Source organism: Eriocheir sinensis, chromosome 1 (assembly GCF_024679095.1).
Source record: "Eriocheir sinensis breed Jianghai 21 chromosome 1, ASM2467909v1, whole genome shotgun sequence".
In the NCBI taxonomy this organism is placed as follows: Eukaryota; Metazoa; Arthropoda; class Malacostraca; order Decapoda; family Varunidae; genus Eriocheir; species Eriocheir sinensis.
Genome location: NC_066509.1, coordinates 4,585,888 through 4,606,507, shown reverse-complemented (window position 1 = coordinate 4,606,507; position 20,620 = coordinate 4,585,888). Strand labels below are relative to the sequence as shown.

At 45.4% G+C, this 20,620-nt stretch overlaps 1 protein-coding gene across 2 annotated transcripts in view; it reads left to right on the top strand.

Moving 5' to 3' along the window:
* LOC126984183 (schwannomin-interacting protein 1-like) overlaps positions 1 to 20,620 on the top strand; it is a 99,326-nt gene that overhangs the window by 38,756 nt on the left and 39,950 nt on the right. For both annotated transcript variants that reach the window (XM_050837777.1, XM_050837699.1), the window contains 5 exons: positions 1,395 to 1,450; positions 2,939 to 3,099; positions 3,957 to 4,040; positions 4,662 to 5,780; positions 5,890 to 6,057. In XM_050837777.1, coding sequence (XP_050693734.1) covers positions 1,404 to 1,450; positions 2,939 to 3,099; positions 3,957 to 4,040; positions 4,662 to 5,780; positions 5,890 to 6,057 — 1,579 coding nt within the window. In that variant the 5' untranslated portion in view covers positions 1,395 to 1,403. The remainder of the gene's footprint in view (positions 1 to 1,394; positions 1,451 to 2,938; positions 3,100 to 3,956; positions 4,041 to 4,661; positions 5,781 to 5,889; positions 6,058 to 20,620) is intronic.

Below are 20,620 nucleotides of genomic sequence, written 5' to 3'. Positions count from 1 at the left end.
TTTTGTCTTATTTTCATGAAGACTTATTTATTTTATTTATTCCTTTATTATAATTTTTTTTGTGTAAGTTAAGACAACTCCTGGATTTTTGTCTTTTATTTTCAGGAAGACATTTATTTTATCTATTCCTTTCTGATCATTATTATTTTTTGTGTATGTAAGATAAGGCGAGTCCAGGATTTTTGTTTTATTTTCAGGAAGACTTATTTATCTTATCTATTCCTTTCCTATCATCATTAATTTTATGTGTAAGTAAAGGCGACTCCAGGATTTGTCTTTTATTTTCAGGAAGACTTATTTATTTTATTCCTTTCTTATCATCATTAATTTTATGATTGTAAGAAAATGCGACTCAGGATTTTCTTTATTATTCGGGGGGACTTATTTTATTTATTTATCATTGTTGTGTGCGCAAGGAAAGAATTAAGGTTATGCCAGGAGAAAGAAACAATACTTACCTCTAAAATTAATGGCGGCTTCGAGGATAATGCGGGACTGAGAGGGATTTTAGAGAGGATTAGATACCCCTCGAACCCCCTCCCTTCCCTCCACGCCTTCACCCCCCCTCCTCCCCCCGGGCGCCAACACTGTAGTTCCTGGTCTCGGTGCAACACAAGTCCAGGTGTTGCTACTTCTACTTTCTCAGGAGTGACGCCGGAAAGTTTTTTAACACAGAGTAATGTTGGGAAACTCTACGCATTGCTAACGACGAAGTTCAGTTAGTTTACGCGACAGTGGCGGGAAAGGAAGGAGCTACGCGGTTTTATATCCTTCTTTTTATTCTTTTTCCCTTTTCTTTTTTCTTGTTTTTGTTGTTGTTGTTGTTTCTTTTTATGGACTGAGGCGACTCCATGATTTATTTTTTTCTTGTTTTTTTATATATTCAGGAAGACTTTATTTTGTGTGCATTTTTATTTATCATTGGTGTTATTATTTTGTGTGTGTGCAAAGAGGAAGCTACGAAATGCGTCAGGAGGAGGAGGAGGAGGAGGAAGAGGAGGAGAAGGAGGAGGAGGAGTTTGATACTGCGCTAATGACAAGGTTAATTAGGTTCATGTAGTTCTAATGCTAAGGTTAAGCGCAAGTTGATCTTCTTCTTCTTCTTCTTCTTTTTCTTCTTCTTCTTCTTCTTCTTTTGTAGTGTTGATAATAAAGAGAAGAAGGTGTAAGTAATATTAATGATAAGGTTAATTAGTTTGATCCAGTAATAAAGATCAGACTAATAAGATTGATGTAGTGTCGATGATAATGTTAATAAAGTTGATGGAGTGCCAATAATTAGGTTAAGGAGGTTGATGGAGCACTAATGAGGAGCTTAATTAGGTATAGGTGGTGCTAATGACGGGTTAATAGTCTGATGAGCCCCTAATTAACACCTGTCCTTCTCTCCCCAGGTGTCGGACATGCATTTGAAGGAGAGCAACGTGACTTTGGGCGGCATCCGTCTGCTGTGAGTACCCCCATGTGTGTGTGTGTGTGTGTGTGTGTGTGTGTGTGTGTGTGTGTGTGTGTGTGTGTGTGTGTTGGTGGACACGTGGTTTAATCCTTTGTTTATATCTTTGTTTGTTTGTTTATGTATTTCCACCAAGTTCCTTCTTTTTTTCTTTTTTCTTTTTCTTTTCTTTTATTTTTTTACGTTGGCCAAGCACTTGACTCTCTTTCATCTCCTTTCCTCCCTCCCTCCCTCTCTCCCATTCTTTTCTCTCAGCTTTCCCTCCTTCCCTCCCTCCTTTTCCTCCATCCCTCAGTCTTTCTCTTCCTGCTTCCCTCCCTCCTTCACACCTTCCTCCTCTTCTTGTCTCTCTCCCTCTCTCTCCCTGCTACCATCCTCCATCCTCAGACTCACTTCCTCCTTCTTCCTTCCTTGCCTCCTCCCCCTTTCTTCCTTCTTCCCTCCTTTCTCAACCTCCTCCTCCTCTCTCCTTGCATCCTCACTCTCTCCCTGACCACTCCCTCTGTTTCTCTCCCTCCTTTCCTTGCCTCCTCCCCATCTTCCCTCCTTCTTTCTTTGTTTCTCTCCCTTCTTCTATGCCTCCCTTCCATTTTCTTTCCATTTTTCCTTCTTCCTCTCTCTCTCTTCCCTCCCTCCCTCCCACGTCCTCCTGCCTCTCTCCCTCCCTCCCTCCCACCCTGACAGCACAACAGGCCCTGAGGCGTGGCAGGACGTCCTTTGATGCGGCCCTGCAGAAGGAGGTCCTTGATCCTGTGGCCGCAAGAGGTTCAGGAGGTTTTCTTTCTTCTCGTTTTTTTCTTTACTTTTGTTTTGTTTTCTTGTATTTTTTTTGTTTTGTTTTTGTTTTGTTTTGTTTTGTTACTCGTGTTTTTTTTGTTCTTTTTTTATTTGTTTGTTTTTTATTCTTGTTTTTGCGATTTTTCTTGTAATATTTTTTTTTGTTTGTTTCCGTTTTTTGTTATCCTTGTTCCTGTTTTTTTTCCAGTTGTTGTTTTTTCTCCTCCTCCTCCTCCTCCTCCTCCTCCTCCTCCTCCTCCTCCTCGTCCCTCACTTCTCCACCATGCTGAATCTTCTTTATTTTTTTTTTCTTGCTCCGCTTGGCAGAGACGTGACTGCCAATAAAATTTTGAGGGGGGGCGGCATCCCCTTAGGGCACACACACACACACACACACACACACACACACACACACACACACACACACACACACACACACACACACACACACACACTTAGAGTTAATAAATGTGTCTAGTGTTTCTTTCCTTCCCTTCCTCCTCCTCCTCCTCCTCCTCCTCCTCCTCCTCCTCCTCCTCCTCCTCCACCTTCTCCTCCTCCTCCTCCTCCCCGTTGCGTGAGACCAATGAAGGGAAGATCATGATAGAGCTTTTAAGAGTGATTTCCTTGTGTGTGTGTGTGTGTGTGTGTGTGTGTGTGTGTGTGTGTGTGTTGCGTTCCATAACCAGACTCAATGCTGTGTTGCAGGAACCCAAGCGATGTAGCGACGCAGCATCTTACAACGCAGCAACTCAATAACAACAACAACAGCAGCAACAGCAACAGTAACACTAACAACAACAACAGTGAACGCATCTCTCCCACCTCCACCACTAAGGATTCTCATCACCTGCTAATTATCAACACAGGTAAGAAAGAACTCACCCCTTCCTTCTCCTCCTTCTCCTCCTCCTGCCCCCCCACGACCCTTCCTGTCCCTCCCTGTCTATACTTCCCTATCACCCCCTGTCCTACGTCCCATGCTGCTCCCTTGCCTCTATCCTCCCCATGTCTCCCTCCTTCCCTCCTCCCCCTTCCCCTTGCCTTCATCCACCCCAATCCCTCCCTGATCCCCTTTGCCACTTGCTCCCTTTTTCTCTGCCCTCCCCAATGTATCTAACCCCCCTCTGCCGACGCTTGTCTCATATCCATTCTCTTGATCGTGTCCCTTACTCCTTCCCCTGCCACCCTCTTCCTCTGCCCTCACATACCCTCTCGCTATACCCTCTCTCATGTTCTTTGCCATTCCCCTGCAGCCCCCGTACCCCTCGCTTCATCCTGCCTCATGTCCCTTAGCCTTCCCCTGTCGCCTTCTTCCTTTCTCCCTACCTATCCCTCTCTGCCATTACCTATCCCCTTACTATTCCTTGTTCCCCGTTCTTTGCTTCCTCCCTACCGCCCTTCTCCCTTTCTTCCCCTCCCCCCTGCCACCACCAAGCCCTTCCCTATCCCCTGTTCCCCATCCTTTGCTGCCTCCCTTCCACCCCTCCCTCTTGCTCCCCCTCCCCCCTGCCATCACCAAGTCCATTCCTATATTCTGTTCACTGTCCATTGCTGTCTCCATGCCGCCCCTCCCCCGCCATCACCAGCTCTTTCCTATACTCAGTTCCGTGTCCATTGCTAACGGTCCACCCACCCCCCATGTCGCCCCTCCCCTCTTTCGTCACCCCCTCTTGTCTCTCTCCCCCCTGACACCCCTTCACCCCTGACGGCCCGTGTGTTGCAGGGTCGGCGGCGGCCAGCGGTGACCTGCTCGACGGGGACCATGGCATGACCGCGGCTCTCTCCTCCTCCCTGCCAGACCTCTCAGGTGAGCCGCGCACCTGCCCGATTGATTAACTGATTGGCTGGTTTGTTTTTATTGGTTCTCTTCTCTCCTATATCATATTTTCCTGCTTTCATTCCTTTATTTCTTTCTACCTCCTCTTTTCTGTCTCTTCCCCTCTGTTTTTGTTGGTCCTCTTCTTTCCTATATTTTATTTTCCTGCTTTCATCCCTTTCCTTCCTTTCTTTCTATCTACTCTTTTCTATCCCTTCCCCTCTGTTCTATTCTTACATCTTTTATTTTATTCCTTTCTTCCTTCTTTCCGTTTCGCTTCTCTCGTCTCTCTCCGTTTTATTTCTTTTAATTTCTTTTATTTCCTTTCCTTATTGCATATCTCTCCCACCTTTCTTTCCCCTCCTTTCCTCTCCCTTTCCCTTTCTTCCCTCCTTCATTTTCTTCCTTCTTACCTTCCTTTCTTGCTTTATTTCTTCCCTGGATTTGTAACAGGATTTTATTGTTCTGTTATATCGTGAAAATTTAAGATGAAAAGACGTATCTGTGTATCTCATAGTGTGGGGCGTGATGCCGGGGCGTGGAGAATGGGCTGCCTCAAATACCATAGTTATCACTCGAGTGTTTAAAGTTTTCTTGTCGTTGCTTTGACAGAAAACGGGAGTTGCAGCAGTGACCGCCTGCACCACCCATCCATCTCGTCGGGTCTCCACCGGCCCACGCGCCTGCCAGTCTCCTCCTCCCTCGGCTCGCTCTCCTCTTTCGAGAACGACGAGTCTGACCTTGAGTCGTACAGTTCCCTGGAGGTGGACTTGACCCGCGGGGGCGACACTCCAGACCCGCGCACCGCCAAGGACAGGTCCTTGCTGGACTTTGAGGTTCTTGGATCGTTGTGGCCGCGGCCCCTCTGGACGGGCGAGTGTGCCCCCGCGCCGCGCCTCACCAACGACCTCAGCCCCGACGCCCACGGCCGCGGCGCCAACAATGTGAACGAGCTGAGCGAGTGTGGCACCTACGTGAAGACTTTCTATGACAAACCCAAACTCATCCTAGGGAGCGAGGCGCCGCTAGCCAATGACCCGGGCGATGACAACGGCAACGTAGGCTGGTGTGACAGCAGTAGCGGCAGAAGCAGCAGCAGCAGCAGCAGCCCGGCGCGGGGGGCGTGTGGCTCCCCTGCGGCGGCCCCGGACTACGCCTCCGAGGACGAGAACCCGTCAGACATTGAACAGAAGATGGCAGAGACGAAAGTGAAGATGAACGACGCCATTTTGTCCAACGGTAAGGAGGAGCTTCAGCTGCACGGGAGGAAACTGAAGCACTTCATCAAGCACCGGGAACTGCGGGACTCCTGCAGCGGCGCCAGCAGCGTCATGCTGGCCAACAACAATAACAACAACAACAACAATACCCTGAAGCAGCCGGGCTCCCTGAAGCTCAGCGACACGGCCGGCGACGATGACAACCGTTTCTGCGCCGTGCCGGAGAGTCCCATCGTGGACGCCTACGAGAAGGAGTGCCTCGACGTGCCGGAGAAGATGGTGCGGGAGCTGGAGACGCACACCAAGGAGGGCGGCGCCACGGACGACTTCATCCCTTGCAAGAAGGAAAAGATGGAGATCAACGAACTCCACAAGAAGTGCCGCAACGTGGAGACCCCTGCTGATGGCGCCCCCGCCCCGCAGCCCCCCGCCACGCCCCCCCTGTGCCCCATCAGAAGGCTCGACACAAGTGCAAACAAAGAAAACTCTGCCCCAAATGCCCCAGAGACAGGTGAGTTCCAGTTTGTGTGGCATTGCACTGCCTTGCCTGTTGACATGTCTGGTTTGCTTAGTGCCTCAGAGCCACTGTTCCTCAACCCGTCCTCTCCTCCCCTCCCCAGAGAAGCCTCGTGGAACACGCGTCAGCTTCAGCGGCGTGGAGGTGGCGTCCTTCCGAAGAGACAGTCCCCAGAGAAGGAGAGATCGAGTGGCGCACAGACGGTCGGTGCCTCAAGCCTCACCCAGCCCGGCCGCCAGGGAGAGGGCCAAGCTGGGCTCCCCGGACGGTGGTAAGTAACCCTCTCTTGCCTCCTTCAAGGCGCGGCTCCTCACGCCGCGCCGCGCCGAGGTTCCTTGATGAATTAATGCCAAGATTATTAAAGTAGTGCCGCTGGGAGGCCTCCGCCGGGCCGCTCTGACGGCGGGAAAAGTGGAAATATTGATTAGGAACACTTCCTGTGTGTGTGTGTGTGTGTGTGTGTGTGTGTGTGTGCACGAGCGCGCGCCAGTGCTTCGTATATCCATGCACATACGCGCAGTGTCTGCCCATCACATGTAGCTGCTCACCACTGTGTAGGGTCGGTGCAGGGGCGCGGCAGCCCCGTCCTCGCCGCGTGTTACATCGCCTTCAGGACGAGGGTCCGGGAGAGGTCAGGCGTGGCAGCCGAGTTGGGAAAAAAAAATAACGTTGGGTTCTGCGTATGAATTTGAGGTGCACTCGTTTTCACGACAGCAGGCCGAGCAAGGCCAAAAATGTGTAAAACAAGAATGTACGCAACACGCCGCGCCCATTACGGCGGACGGAGGAGGCAGAGCTGTGTTCCTTCTGCTTGTGAAGAAAGTGTTTTATTTCTCCAAAGACAGTTGTGGCGATGAGTTGTCTCGTCACCGTTAATTCTAGTTTTATTTTTTCTATAAACTTATTTATGTATTATTATTCTTGTGATTACTTATTGTCCTTTTCTGTTTCTGAAGATTTTTTTTTTCTTCTTTAAAGCCTTCTGGATTGATGAGGAACTGTCTAGTCAATTTTATTTTTTTATTGAGAAAAAAACATATATAACTGACCATGCTTTTTTTTGTGTTATTCATCTCCTTTCTCCTGTTTTCGTTATAGCATTTCCGTAGGGGTTGTGTGTGTGTGTGTGTGTGTGTGTGTGTGTGTGTGTGTGTGTGTGTGTGTGTGTGTGTGCTTGTGTATGTGTTGTTATTGTTCTTGTTGTTTATCTCCATTTCTTTCCGTCCTCTTTCTCCTTTTCACTTTAGCTCGTCTAGGCATTCGGGGCACTAGCGTCGGGGCTGGCGGGGAGGCGGTGGGGTTAGCTTTTCGTCTCTGTGCCGGCGTGTATTAGCATATCAAAGGCCGGGCAGATCAGGGCTTGACGTCCCCAAACACCTTACCTTCCTTACATACACACACACACACACACACACACACACACACTTTCCCGTTCCCTTGATAGCACCCGACAGAGGAAACAAGGAAGAAGGGAGAACTCGACCTAGAGGAACCCCACTGAATCTTAACTTACAAAATCTCACCCCCGTCAGTAACTCATATAGATAGCGCTGACAGGAGGAAAGACCCACCCTGAGGAACCCCACTGAATCTTAACCTACAGAATCTCACCCCCGTCAGTAACTCATATAGATAGCGCTGACAGGAGGAAAGACCCACCCTGAGGAACCCCGCTGAGTCTCCGTGATACATAGGAACTCCCCGTCGTGATTCCTCCCTGGTAGATGGCGCTGGTGGTAGGGGGCGGGAGGGCACGAGAGGGTGTGTTTAGGATAATACGTGAGGGTATGAATGTCGGGCAGCTTAGGATTGGTGACTCAGAGGCAGGCCAGAAGAAGAGAGGGTCCGCTGCGTGATGGAGGAGGGGCGCGAAGACTCAACTCGGATACATGGGGGTTAGAATACGAGGAAGAAGAGAAAGAGAAGGAAAAATCTTGAATGATGGAAGTTGAGGAAGAGGAGAAATAAGGAATGTTAAGTTACGATGAGAAAGAAGAGGAAGGAGAGGAGAAGGAAAAATCTTGAGTCATGAATATTGAGAAGGAGGAAAAAGAAGGAATACGGGTCAGAATATGAGGAGGAAGAGAAGAAAAAAGAGGAGAAGGAGAAATCTTGAATGGTGAATGTAGGTTAATATGAAGACTCGAATGCACGTGGGTTTAAAAGAAGAGAAGAAAGAAGAAGAAGGAGAGAAGAAGGAGAAATCTTTAGTCATGGATTTTGAGGAAGAGGGAAAAAAAGGAATATGGGTTAAAATATGAGGAGGAAGAGAAGGAGAAATCTTGAGTCATGGATTTTGAGGAAGAGGGAAAAAAAGGAATATGCGTTAAAATATGAGGAGGAAGAGAGGGAGGAATCTTGAGTCATGGATTTTGAGGAAGAGGGAAAAAAAGGAATATGCGTTAAAATATGAGGAGGAAGAGAAGGAGAAATTTTGAATAATGGATTTTGAGGAAGAGGGAAAAAAAGGAATATGGCTTAAAATATGAGGAGGAAGAGAAGGAGAAATCTTGAACAATGGATTTTGAGGAGGAGGGGAAAAAAAGGAATATGCGTTAAAATATGAGGAGGAAGAGGAGGAGAAAGAAATGGATGAAGAGAAAGGTAAAAGAGGAGAAAGAGAAAGAATGTGATGTTACAATACGAAGAGGAACAGGAGGAGAAAGAAATGGAAGAAGAGAAGGAAAAATCTTTAATAATGGAAGTTGGTTATTTTTATGAGGAAAAAGAAGAGAAAGGAATGAGGAGAGGAGAAAGAGAAAGACAGTTGGGCTTATAATACGATTAGAAAGAGACAGAAGAAGAGAACTGATGGAAACTATACGAAGGAGAAATCTTGAATGATGGATGTCGGTAAATATTAGGAGGAGGAGGAGGAGGAGGAGAAGGAGGAAAAAGAATAAGAGGCGAAGGAGGAGGCAGAGAGTGAGTGTGATGGAAAACCCGCAAGAAAAGTCAACAGTGATGGATACTGGATAGAATAGGAAGGAAAAAGGGAGGAGGAGGAGGAGGAGGAGGAGGAAGAGGGGGAAAAGGGGAGGAATGAAGACGGCTCACGAGGTATTGGCAAATATGGGTCTGGATTAGAAGATGAGGAATAAGAGTAAGAGAAGAAGATAGGAGAGAGAGAGAGAGAGAGAGAGAGAGAGAGAGAGAGAGAGAGAGAGAGAGAGAGAGAGAGAGAGAGAGAGAGAGAGAGAGAGAGAGAGACGTGCAATATGATGATCCTTTGTTTTAAGAGTGAGTCACCTATTATGAGAGAGAGAGAGAGAGAGAGAGAGAGAGAGAGAGAGAGAGACGAGAGAGACGAGAGAGACGAGAGACGAGAAAAAAAAGTATTGGAATTATTTACTTATTATTTTTTTTTTTTTTTTTTTTTTTGTCAATCTCCCTAACCTTGACCTCCAACCAATTCTCAACGCCACTAATTTTGCATCTATTAGTATTCATAAGTAAAGACTACCACCAACCTCACCGCTACGCTTCCTCCTTTGCATAGCCGCTTATACAGGGCTTATCCCCCTCCCTCGCCCTAATCCTCTACTTTCGTGTCTTTTTTGTACTCTTTCTTCTCTGTGTTCGAGTCATTGCACTTTGGGGTCTTCTCAAGGAAAGGTGGTGGCGGTGGTGTGACGCTGTAGCCGGATTACGTGGGGAGTTAGCGTGTACGGGTTAAGTAAACAAGGGTAAGTTAGTTAGTTAGACAGGTTTCCTTAGTGTGTGTTGGGGAATGAGAGGACGTATCGTTATGAACACAGACACACTAATGGGTAGATACTGAGACGAATGCTTTTTACTGGAGGACTTAAAACTTCTCTCCCACGATTCAAACTTCATTCTGATCACTCAAACTTCTTCTTATGACTCAAAACTGAATTATGAACACAAACACACAAATGGGTAGGTACTGAGACGAATGCTTTACTGGAGGACTTGAAACTTCTCTCCCACGACTCAAACTTCATTCTGATCACTCAAACTTCTTCTTATGACTCAAAACTGAATTATGAACTCAAACACACAAATGGGTAGATACGGAGACGAATGCTTTACTGGAGGACTTAAAACTTCATTCTGATCACTCAAACTTCTTCTTATGACTCAAAACTGAATTATGAACACAAACACACAAATGGGTAGATACTGAGACGAATGCTTTACTGGAGGACTTAAAACTTCTCTCCCACGACTCAAACTTCATTCTGATCACTCAAACTTCTTCTTGTGTCTCAAAACTTAATTCCTGTGGTAGGTTTCCGGTTATTCTATGTTTTTTTTAAGGCGAAGGAAGCAGCTCAAGGGCAGTAACGATAAATATAAGCTAAAAAGCCCGCTAGTTCTCCACCTGTAAAAGAAAGTAAAGAAGAATGGCCAAAAGAGAGGTCAGTTTCGGATAGAGAGAGAGGTGACTTGATGCTCTTGATTAACCTTCTTATTCTTTTCGTTGCAAGTCGTCAAACGTTAAATTAAAAAAAAAAACCTTTAAATATTTGGGTTCCCGTAGTTTGTTTTGGAGAATAAGTGTACTATATAATATTTAGGTATGTTTCCGGCTTTTCTGATTCTCTTTCTTTTTCTCTTCGTTGCAAATCGGAAAACCTTAAATCGAACACACAGGAAATATAGAGATTGGGTTTCCATAGTTAGTGTTAGAGAATGAGAATAAGAGTACACATTATATTAGTCTTCCCGTTGTTCTGATAAACGTTCTGTCCTTGGCTAGTCGTAAAAACCTTCATATAAACGTTCTGTCCGCGGCAAGTCGTAAAAAAATTATAAAACGTTTGGCAAATCGTCAAAACCTTCATATAAACGTTCTGTCCGCGGGAAATCGTAAAAACGTTCATTCGTACAAAAACAAAAAGTATAGACAGATCGTTTAGTTAGGCGTGTCATAAAATAATCCAGGTTCTGCGTCCATGTTAGTTTTAAATTGAAAGAAAAAGCTCCGGGATCAGTTTCAGAGGATATCGTCACTGATGTATGGGAGACGAGCCTAAACCAAACCTACTTAGCCCCTGCAGTAATTGACGGGGAACGAGGCGCAGGACGGGAGAGAATGGGACAATTAACACCTCTAGGGGCCGCTTTCACAGTCACTTTGTTTGTTTTGATCGTTACCAATGGCGGCGATCGACGCTATAGTTTTCCACGTGAAACTAGCCGATGGGGTAGTGGCGGCTGCAGAGGAAGCGAGAGGTGTTGAGAGTGTGTGGCAAGGTGCGGGGCTAGGCTAACCCCGCAGCCGCCATTACCCCATCGGCCAGTTTTACGTGGAAATACTGTAACAGCGATCGCCGCCATTGGTAATCATCAAAACAAAAAACAAAATGACTGTGAAAGCGGCCCTAAAGCTAAGTTGATATGCTCTTTCTTTTTTCTCTTTTTTTTTCTGTCATCTTCATTGGACTTTTTTTCTTTTTCCCTTTTGTTCCCTTTTCTCACCTGTCACTTTCATTATTCACTTCATTTTTTCAATTCCATTTTTCACTTTCATTTTTTTTAGTTTCATTTTTCACTTTCATTTTTTAGTTCATTTTTCACTTCCATTTATTCACTTTCATTTTTTTAAGTTTCATTTCTCACTTTCATTTTTTTCACTTTCATTTTTCACTTCATTTTTTTCACTTTCATTTTTTCACTTTCATTTTTTTAAGTTTCATTTTTCACTTTCATTTTCACTTCATTTTTTCACTTTCATTTTTCACTTTCATTTTTTTTGTTCTCTTTTCCCCTTTAATTCCCTTTTCTCTCCTGTCACTTTCATTGGGCCTCCTTTTTTATGTCCCCCTTTGCTCCTTTAGTTTCCTTTTGCCCTTCGTTCCCTTTATGCTCCGAAATTAACCACACTGTTGGCCTCTCATTTATACTTTCTTATATAGGAGCAGCGATTATCCGGCTTTTTTTTTGTATTTATTTTTTTTACCTTGAGCTACTTCCTTTACTGTAAAAAAATAAATAAAAGGCGATCTCGTATAGAAGCAAGCGTAAAGTCTGTCATGATCGGAAAACCTTAAATCGAACACACAGGAAATATAGAGATTGGGTTTCCATAGTTAGTGTTAGAGAATGAGAATAAGAGTACACATTATAATAATCTTCCCGTTGTTCTGATAAACGTTCTGTCCGTGGCAAGTCGTAAAAACCTTCATATAAACGTTCAACATACTATAGATTACACACACCTCCCAGTCCCCACACATATAAATCCACCGAAACAAGACATGCCTAACCCGGACGAGAATATCCGAAATGTCTGCATGATTGGCACCTTCCCGAGCCGCTGAGCCATATCATCTATTTCCAGAGGCCAAAAAGGAGATTAATTGGGTTCCCATGAGTGTTATTTTTAAGTTCCCGGTACAGAAGAAGGGTCAGACTACCACCAGAGTCATTAAACTACCTCTGGAAATGCCTAAAGCTCCTTTGAAAATCGTGTCGAATATGTGAGCCTGGACCCCGAAATGTTTAATATGGCTCTCACATCAAACATCAACAATATCCGAAGGCCAAAAAGGAGATCAATCAAGTTCCCATGAGTGTTATTTTTAGGTTCAGGGTACAGAAGAAGGCTCAAACTACCACCAGGGTCATGAAACTACCACTAGAAATGCCCAAAACACCATGAAAACCGTGTCAAATATGTGTACTTGGGCCACGAGGTGCTTAAGAATATGTCTCCAGGAAAATACAAAACCCGGACGTCAAGTAAACACAAGAGCACGGGAAGCGGTAATATAGTCTGTTCACGGAGCCTGTTCATCAGATAAACAGGCTCCGTGAACAGACTATAGTGCGGCGCCGTCCTGTACACACGCGTCTTGATATGCAGATTAGACAGCGAGGCGTGAGGCGTGGGGAGAGCCGAGTGGCGTGGGGCGACACGTGAACCAAAAGACTGTGCTGCTTGACATGGCTCTGTGCTCTTTGTATGCGGCTCGCGACAAGGGCGGAGACGAATAGAATAAGGCTTGGGGCGTGTGTAGGTTGGCGGTGCTGGGAAAGGCAGGGGCGTGGAGTGAGGAGGGGTGGATGGGGGGAGGATACGGGGAGGTCCTACAGTATTTGGGTTTAGGAATGCATGTGTCGAGTATTTTTTGTTTGTTTACATATGCATAGATAAACACAAAAAGTAGCGTTATTTTCATATATGTCGAGGGTTTGCTTAAGGGTCGACTGTCCAGGTGTTTTCAATTATACAGGTGGAAAAAAATATTACCTGTGTTTTTATATATCAATGCAAATGGGGTGTGGGATGGGGTGTACCTGGCGTGGGTTAAGAACAGGTGGCTCGGCAGGTAAGGTAAGGCGCCCCATAGCCATGTCCGGGGCGGCAGTGCAGTGCGGAAACACGTGGCGACAACATCTTTAAAGGAATGCTCATAAAAGAGTCGATATTTTGTCCGGATGTGGGTAACGTGACGAGAGAGAGAGAGAGAGAGAGAGAGAGAGAGAGAGAGAGAGAGAGAGAGAGAGAGAGAGAGAGAGAGAGAGAGAGAGAGAGAGAGAGAGAGAGAGAGAGAGAGAGAGAGAGAGAGAGAGAGAGAGAGAGAGAGAGAGAGAGAGAGAGAGAGAGAGAGAGAGAGAGAGAGAGAGAGAGAGAGAGAGAGAGAGAGAGAGAGAGAGAGAGAGAGAGAGAGAGAGAGAGAGAGAGAGAGAGAGACAGATAGACAGACAGACACAAAGACAGACGCAACGGGGATGACAAGAGAACGAGGAGCCAGACAGACAGATAGACAGACCCTCCCCACACACACAGAGAAGTAATAAGTAAACGAGGAGTCCTTTTTCTAATCCTCCTCCTCAATACATTCCTATAGGACCTGCCCCGAGCATTGTGGCGGAGCTGCCGGGCCGTCGGGAGGTTACAAAGGGACGCCAGACTCTTGTAATCAGCGTTGGGAAGCCATTATCGACGCGGCGGAGTTGGTTGGTTGGTTGTACAGCCCCCCAAAATAATATCCACCACCGTGCGAGCGAAAGAATTAGGGACTGAGCGAAGACTAGAGAGGATGGACGCGGTTTTAACTAATTGGTGTATGTTTTAGACCGTTTATTACTCATTACTTCATGTGTTGACGACCGTGCGAGCGAAAGAATAGAGAGTGAACGAAGACTAGAGAGAATGGAAGCGGGTTTAACTGGAATTTGTGTATGTTTTCGACCGTTTTCTTATTACTTTGTGTTGGCGACCGTACGAGCGAAAAAAAAAAAAAAAGGAAATGGGCGAAGACCAAAGAGGAGGGACATGGTTTTGACTGTGAATGGCATATGTTTTAGACCGTTTTCTTATTGCTTTATGTGTTTGCGACCGTCTTTTTGAGTGACAGATTGAAAAATGAACGAAAACTAGAGAGAATTGACTCTTCTAGCTGTAAATGGCATATGTTTTTTTACCGTTTCTCATTACTTCATGTGTTTGCGACCGTCTTTTTGAGTGACAGATTGAAGGATGAACAAAAACTAGAGAGAATTGACGCTTTTAACTGTGAATGGCGTGTATGTTTTTTTACCGTTTCTTATTACTTCATGTGTTTGCGACCGTCTTTTTGAGTGACAGATTGAGGGATGAACAAAAACTAGAGAGAATTGACGCTTTTAACTGTGAATGGCGTGTATGTTTTTTTTTACCGTTTCTTATTACTTCATGTGTTTGCGACCGTCTTTTTGAGTGACAGATTGAGGGATGAACGAAAACTAGAGAGAATTGACTCTTCTAGCTGTAAATGGCATATGTTTTTTTACCGTTTCTTATTACTTCATGTGTTTGCGACCGTCTTTTTGAGTGACAGATTGAAGGATGAACAAAAACTAGAGAGAATTGACGCTTTTAACTGTGAATGGCGTGTATGTTTTTTACCGTTTCTTATTACTTCATGTGTTTGCGACCGTCTTCTTGAGTGACAGATTAAAGGATGAACGAAAACTAGAGAGAATTGACGCTTTTAACTGTGAATGGCGTGTATTTTTTTTTTTATAAACTAGAAGATTGACGCTTTTTAAAATGAATAGCGCGTGTTTTTTTTTTTTTTCTTATTACTTCATGTTTTTGATTGAGTTCTTTCTGACAGTTTTCTTATTACTTTATGTGTTAACGACCGCCTTTTTGAGTGACAGATTGAAGGATGAACAAAAACTAGAGAGAATTGACGCTTTTAACTGTGAATGACATGTTTTTTTACCGTTTCGTATTACCTCATGTGTTGTTGACCGTCTTTTGAGCAACATTTTGGAAAATGAACGAAAACTAAAGAAAATGGACGCTTCTAACTCTAAATGGCGTATTTTTTAGACAGTTCTTATTATTCTATCTGTTCGCGACCGTCTTTTGAGTATTTGGAGGATGAACTAAAACTAATGAATATGGACGTCAGTTTTCATATTGTTTCATTGGCTTTGGTGGGAGTGACTTTCTTGCACCGTTGCCAGATTGTCGTACTCAGAGCATAGTATTTACCATATATATATAGGCAGAAAAGAAAATTGAGGCTAAATTTGAGTCACCCCTTAGAATGATGAAGGCGTGAGGAATTATGAAGAGTAATGATAATGACAGCAATGATGATGAGAATGATGATGAGTAAAATGATAATAATGACAGGAATGCTTTCTTGACTGACTCTGCCTTTGTTTACTCCCTTTTTTAATTATTGGTTCACTCTGAGGGCCAGCATCTGAAGTTAAGAGTTTCCTTCCCCTATTTTCCAACCCTCCTACGGCTTCCTGCAAGATGGACGTGAATCAAGGCATCTGGAAGTGAACCCTTTTTTTCATATCTATATTTTCTTTTCTTGACGTGCCTTCAGTTATTTCAGTGGAAGGGAGTTGGGAAGAGACGGCGGAAGGGACAATAGATGGGGAGGTAAAAGGAATATTGAAAGGAATGGTGGAGGAGGAGGAGGAGGAAGATAATTTGGAAGAGATGGTGTTGGAAGGGACATGTGAAGAGGAGGCGGAAGGGACAATAGATGGGGAGGTAAAAGGGATATTGAAAGGAATGGTGGAGGAGGAGGAGATAGAAGAGAGTTTGGAAAAGGTGGTATTGGAAGGGACAGTTGAAGAGGAGGCGGAAGGGATATTGGAGTGGATGGTGGATGAGGCGATGGAAAGGGAACAGAAAGAAACATTGAGAGAAGAGACGAAATCAATATTGGAAAACGAAGCAGAAGGAACATTGAAAGAAGAAACTGAAGGAATATTGAGAGAGGAAGAGAGAGGAACTTTGAAAGGGGAAGAGGAAGAGATATGGAAAGAAGAGACGAAAGAAATAACGAAAGAGCAAGAGGAAGAAAGATTGGAAAAGGAAGAATAAAAAGTTTGAGAAAGAAACTCTGGAAAAGAAAGAAGAGACGTTGAAAGAGGGAGAGAAAGAAAAACTGGATTAGGAAGAAGAAATATTGAAACAGGAAGAGGAAGAAACACAAAAACAGGAAGAAGACGAAGAGGGATAAACACTGAAGGAGGAAACACTAGAGAAGGAGGAGGAGGAAGAAAGTCTGGAAAGGAAAGAAGAAACATTGAAAGAGGGAGAGAAAGAAAAACTGGATTAGGAAGAAGAAATATTGAAACAGGAAGAGGAAGAAACACAAAAACAGGAAGAAGACGAAGAGGAATAAACACTGAAGGAGGAAACACTGAAGGAGGAGGAGGAAGAAAGTCTGGAAAGGAAAGAAGAAACATTGAAAGAGGGAGAGAAAGAAAAACTGGATTAGGAAGAAGAAATATTGAAACAGGAAGAGGAAGAAACACAAAAACAGGAAAAAGACGAAGAGGAATAAACACTGAAGGAGGAAACACTAGAGAAGGAGGAGGAGGAAGAAAGTCTGGAAAGGAAAGAAGAAACATTGAAAGAGGGAGAGAAAGAAAAACTGGATTAGGAAGAAGAAATATTGAAACAGAAAGAGGAAAAAACACAAAAAACAGGAAAAAGACGAAGAGGAATAAACACTGAAGGAGGAAACACTGAAGGAGGAGGAAGCAAAAAGAACACTGAAGAAATAGGAAGCTGAAAGATCACTGGAGAAGAAGGAGGCGGAAGCGGCATTGAAAGGAACACAAAAAGAATCAATAACAGGGAAAAGCGATGAGGCGGAAGACAGACCAAGAGACGCCGAGCTAAACCATCAGAAGGTTGTTGCATTAAAGGCGTCGTTGCTACATGTTAACCAAAGGAGCATCATCGCCTCGTCCCCAGCAACAGGGCGGTCGGTCGGTGAGCTATGGGTCGGTATCCTCAGACACCTCCACCTCTCACACTATCTATTCCCAAAGGTCAAAAAGGAGATTAATTGGGTTCTCATGGGTGTTTTTTTAGGTTCAGAGTACAGAAGAAGGGTCAGACTACCAGCAGGGCCATAAAAAGTACCTCTGGAAATGCCCCGAACCCCTGCGAAAGCCTTGTCAAATATGTGTTGTACGGCGCCTGTTTGTCTGAGAGAACGTTCCATGGTTTCTTGAGGGGAATCGATCCACGCTCCCGGAAATGCTGAGGAGAGCGCCAGGTAGTAATGTCAGGTGAGGTGAGGTTAGGTGACGCAAGGCGGTGAGGGTTGGGTGAGTGGAACGGGCTTGGCAGTCATATGGAGAGTGCCAATACGATAGACACATTAGAAAATAGATAAATTCATGGATAGTGAGATAGACACATTAGAAAATAGATAAATTCATGGATAGTGATGTTAGGTTGGGTTAGGTTCACAGGAGCTGCCTTACATATGCCTGCCGGCCTCTTGCAGACTCCTTATGTTCTTATGTTCTCTCTCTTCTTACATCTCTACTAAATTCTTATTCCGGCTAAACGCTCGATGGTAGGTTCTTCCACTTTCCTGATTAGAGTACAAATTGGTATGGTGCGTACAGAATGGCGAACATACCCTAATATAGATGACCTGTGTGTGTGTGTGTGTGTGTGTGTGTGTGTCAAGATTTAGGGCGGAGGAATGTCATTAATTCACTGCTTATTTGCACAGCGATAAGCCGCTGCGTGAAGGAAAACTAGAGTAAATAAATAAACAAATAAACAGATAAATAAGTTGAGCGTGTTACCAACGGCGCCCGGACTCTCTCGTAGCCTTTTTTATTTATGTATTAGACTATTTACTTATTTATTTATTTTCGTGAAGGGTGAAGCAAAAAAAAAAGCGAGTCAGGACGTTGCAGTGTGTGTTGGGGGAGGAGGAGTGTTTTTTTTTTTGTGTGTGTATGTGTGTTTTGTTTTTCCCGGTAAGCTGATTCCGTTACTGTAAAAAAAAAAAAAAGGAAAAAGAGGTGAGCGGTCGCATGGTGTAGTTAGGGGCAGGGTTTTACCGCGTTGTTACCGTTCCCGTCTGTCGCTTTGTTTCGCCTTTTCATTAGTCGGGTATCGAGAGAGAGAGAGAGAGAGAGAGAGAGAGTCCCCTTCCCCCCCCACCGTGGATGAGATGACTTTTGTTCTTTATTGAATGGAAAAAGTAATAATATGCTCACACACACACACACACACACACACACACACACACACATTAATGAAGGCAGCAGAAGGAGAAGAGGAGGAGGAAAGGGGGAAGGGGTAAAAGAAGGGAAGGGGAGAAGGGAGGGAGGGGAGAAAGGGGGGAGGGAGGGAGAGGGGAAGGGGAGTGGAGAAGGGAAGAAGGGACGGGGTAGAAGGGAAGGAGGGAGAAGGGAGGGAGTGAGGGGAGTGCCAGGGAGGGACGAGGGGAGGTCCGGTACAGACACTCACTCTGGCAGTTCCCGCTTGGCACTTCGCTCACTGCCAGACGTGTTCGACCCCCTCAAACAAACAAATAAGTCCCTCTCTCTCACACCTCACAAGAAAATAGCGAAAACAACAAAAAACACAACCACTGACCCCCAAAAGTAACACTAACAAGCATACAAGTGACGGAGATTGCTCAGTAACGAGAGAAAAACCGTAAAGAAATAAAGCAGTTCTTCTCTTCCATACCTAACAAAAAATGGTGAAAAGGGCAGAAAAACACAACCATTGACCCCTGAACGACACTGCCAAACTCATGAGGGACCGAGATTTGCTTAGTAACGAAATAAAAGAATGGGCATCGTCAGCAGAGTTCATTCAGCGAGTCCCCTCAAACCGGGGCAGGGCGGCGCCGGAAGCCCTTGGAGAGAGTATCGTACCGGGCGTGGGAGGACAGTGCCACAGCTAATATTATGGGACGAAGCCGCGCCAAGATGTTAAGTTGACTACGAGACACCGCGCGCGGGTACCTTGCTCAGTGCCAGTGCCTCAGGAGACGGCCTAGCGGTGCCACAAAACTCAGTCGCGGTGTCTGTCTGTCAGTGGTGGTGCCTGTGCCAGAAACCGAATCTTGGGCACACACGAAGAGAACCACTCCAGTGCCACGCTTCCCCAGGGCATGAGTGAGATGTGAGTTCTGAGAGAGTGAGTGTCATGCAGAAAATATGGGCACGAAGCGAGTGTTGCAAGAAAGAAAACGGGGCGTGAGTTCACCGTGGGAGTGGGCCCACGGATCCGCCGTTGCAAGTATAGCTGTGACAGCGTGGCAGGAACTCACTGCTCTTGTTTTAGACCCGGCCCTACCCTTGAGCGGCCTAATAAGGAGCCTCGTGCCTATAGAAACACTTGAGCGTGTGAATGGGGACTGTGAGGCCTTGAGGAGCGTGTCGAGAGGGGGTAAAGTGGCCAAAACAGTGGACGCGTTGAAGGGGCGTGGTCCGAGGGCGAGGAAGGACCCAACGTCATATTTTTGAAATGTTAAAATAGTCTTCACGTACCCCCAAGCGACAGGTCCTCTTCGCCTCCCGTTCCTGCCCCCTTCAACTCCCCCGCCCCACTTCGATTCCCGCTCCCCGCCCCCAGCCACCCCCCAAGGCACGGTCTGTACATACACCAGCTGGCCGAGTGAATATTTTTCCTGAAAGCGTAAAAAAGTGTTTGGACTGGTACCCGGAAAATGGTGTGACGATATTTCCTGTTTTTTACACTTTTTTTCTTACATTTTTTCCTGGTATTTTTATTTTTGGTTCCCTTTTTTTGTGTGTGGTGAGTGGAAAGGAGTGAGAGTAAGGGAGGATTTTGGGGTAATTTTGTGTTACGATGTTTTCTTTTTCTTTTTCGGGGTGTTGTTTTTTTGTGTTTTTGTTTGGTCGGGATGGTGTGTTGCAAAAAAAGAAAAAAAGAAAAAGTGGGTTATGTTTCGAGTGTTTCGTTGTGGAGTGGTACGTGTGTGTGTGTGTGTGTGTGTGTGTGTGTGTGTGTGTGTGTGTGTGTTACTGTTATAAAGTGTTTCATATGCCGTTGTTTCGTTGTGTTGCACTGGTTTACGTTGTGTTGCCTTGCGCGGTCTGTTGTGTGTGTGTGTGTGTGTGTGTGTGTGTGTGTGTGTGTGTGTCGATGGGCACTTCATGGTAAGCTTAGTAACGAAGCCATAAATCTGCTCACCACCACGAAGACCGCCCCCCCCCCCCACTCCCCCATCACCACCACCACCATCACCACCAACAACAACAACAAGAATCCCACCACCATCACCGCCTCCACAACAACAACAACAACAACAACCCCACCACCACCACCATCATCACCACCACAACCATCACCACCTCAACACTGCCTAACAACCACCATCATACCCTTTACCATCCCACCATAACCACCACCACCATTACGATCACCAATACCACCACCACCATAACCATCACCACCTCAACACTGCCTAACAACCACCATCATACCCTTCACCATCCCAACATAACCACCACCACTAATTCATCACCACTCCCTCCCATCACCACACATAATACCACCACCATCACAATCATCAAAGCACCATACCCTCACCACCACCACCACCAGT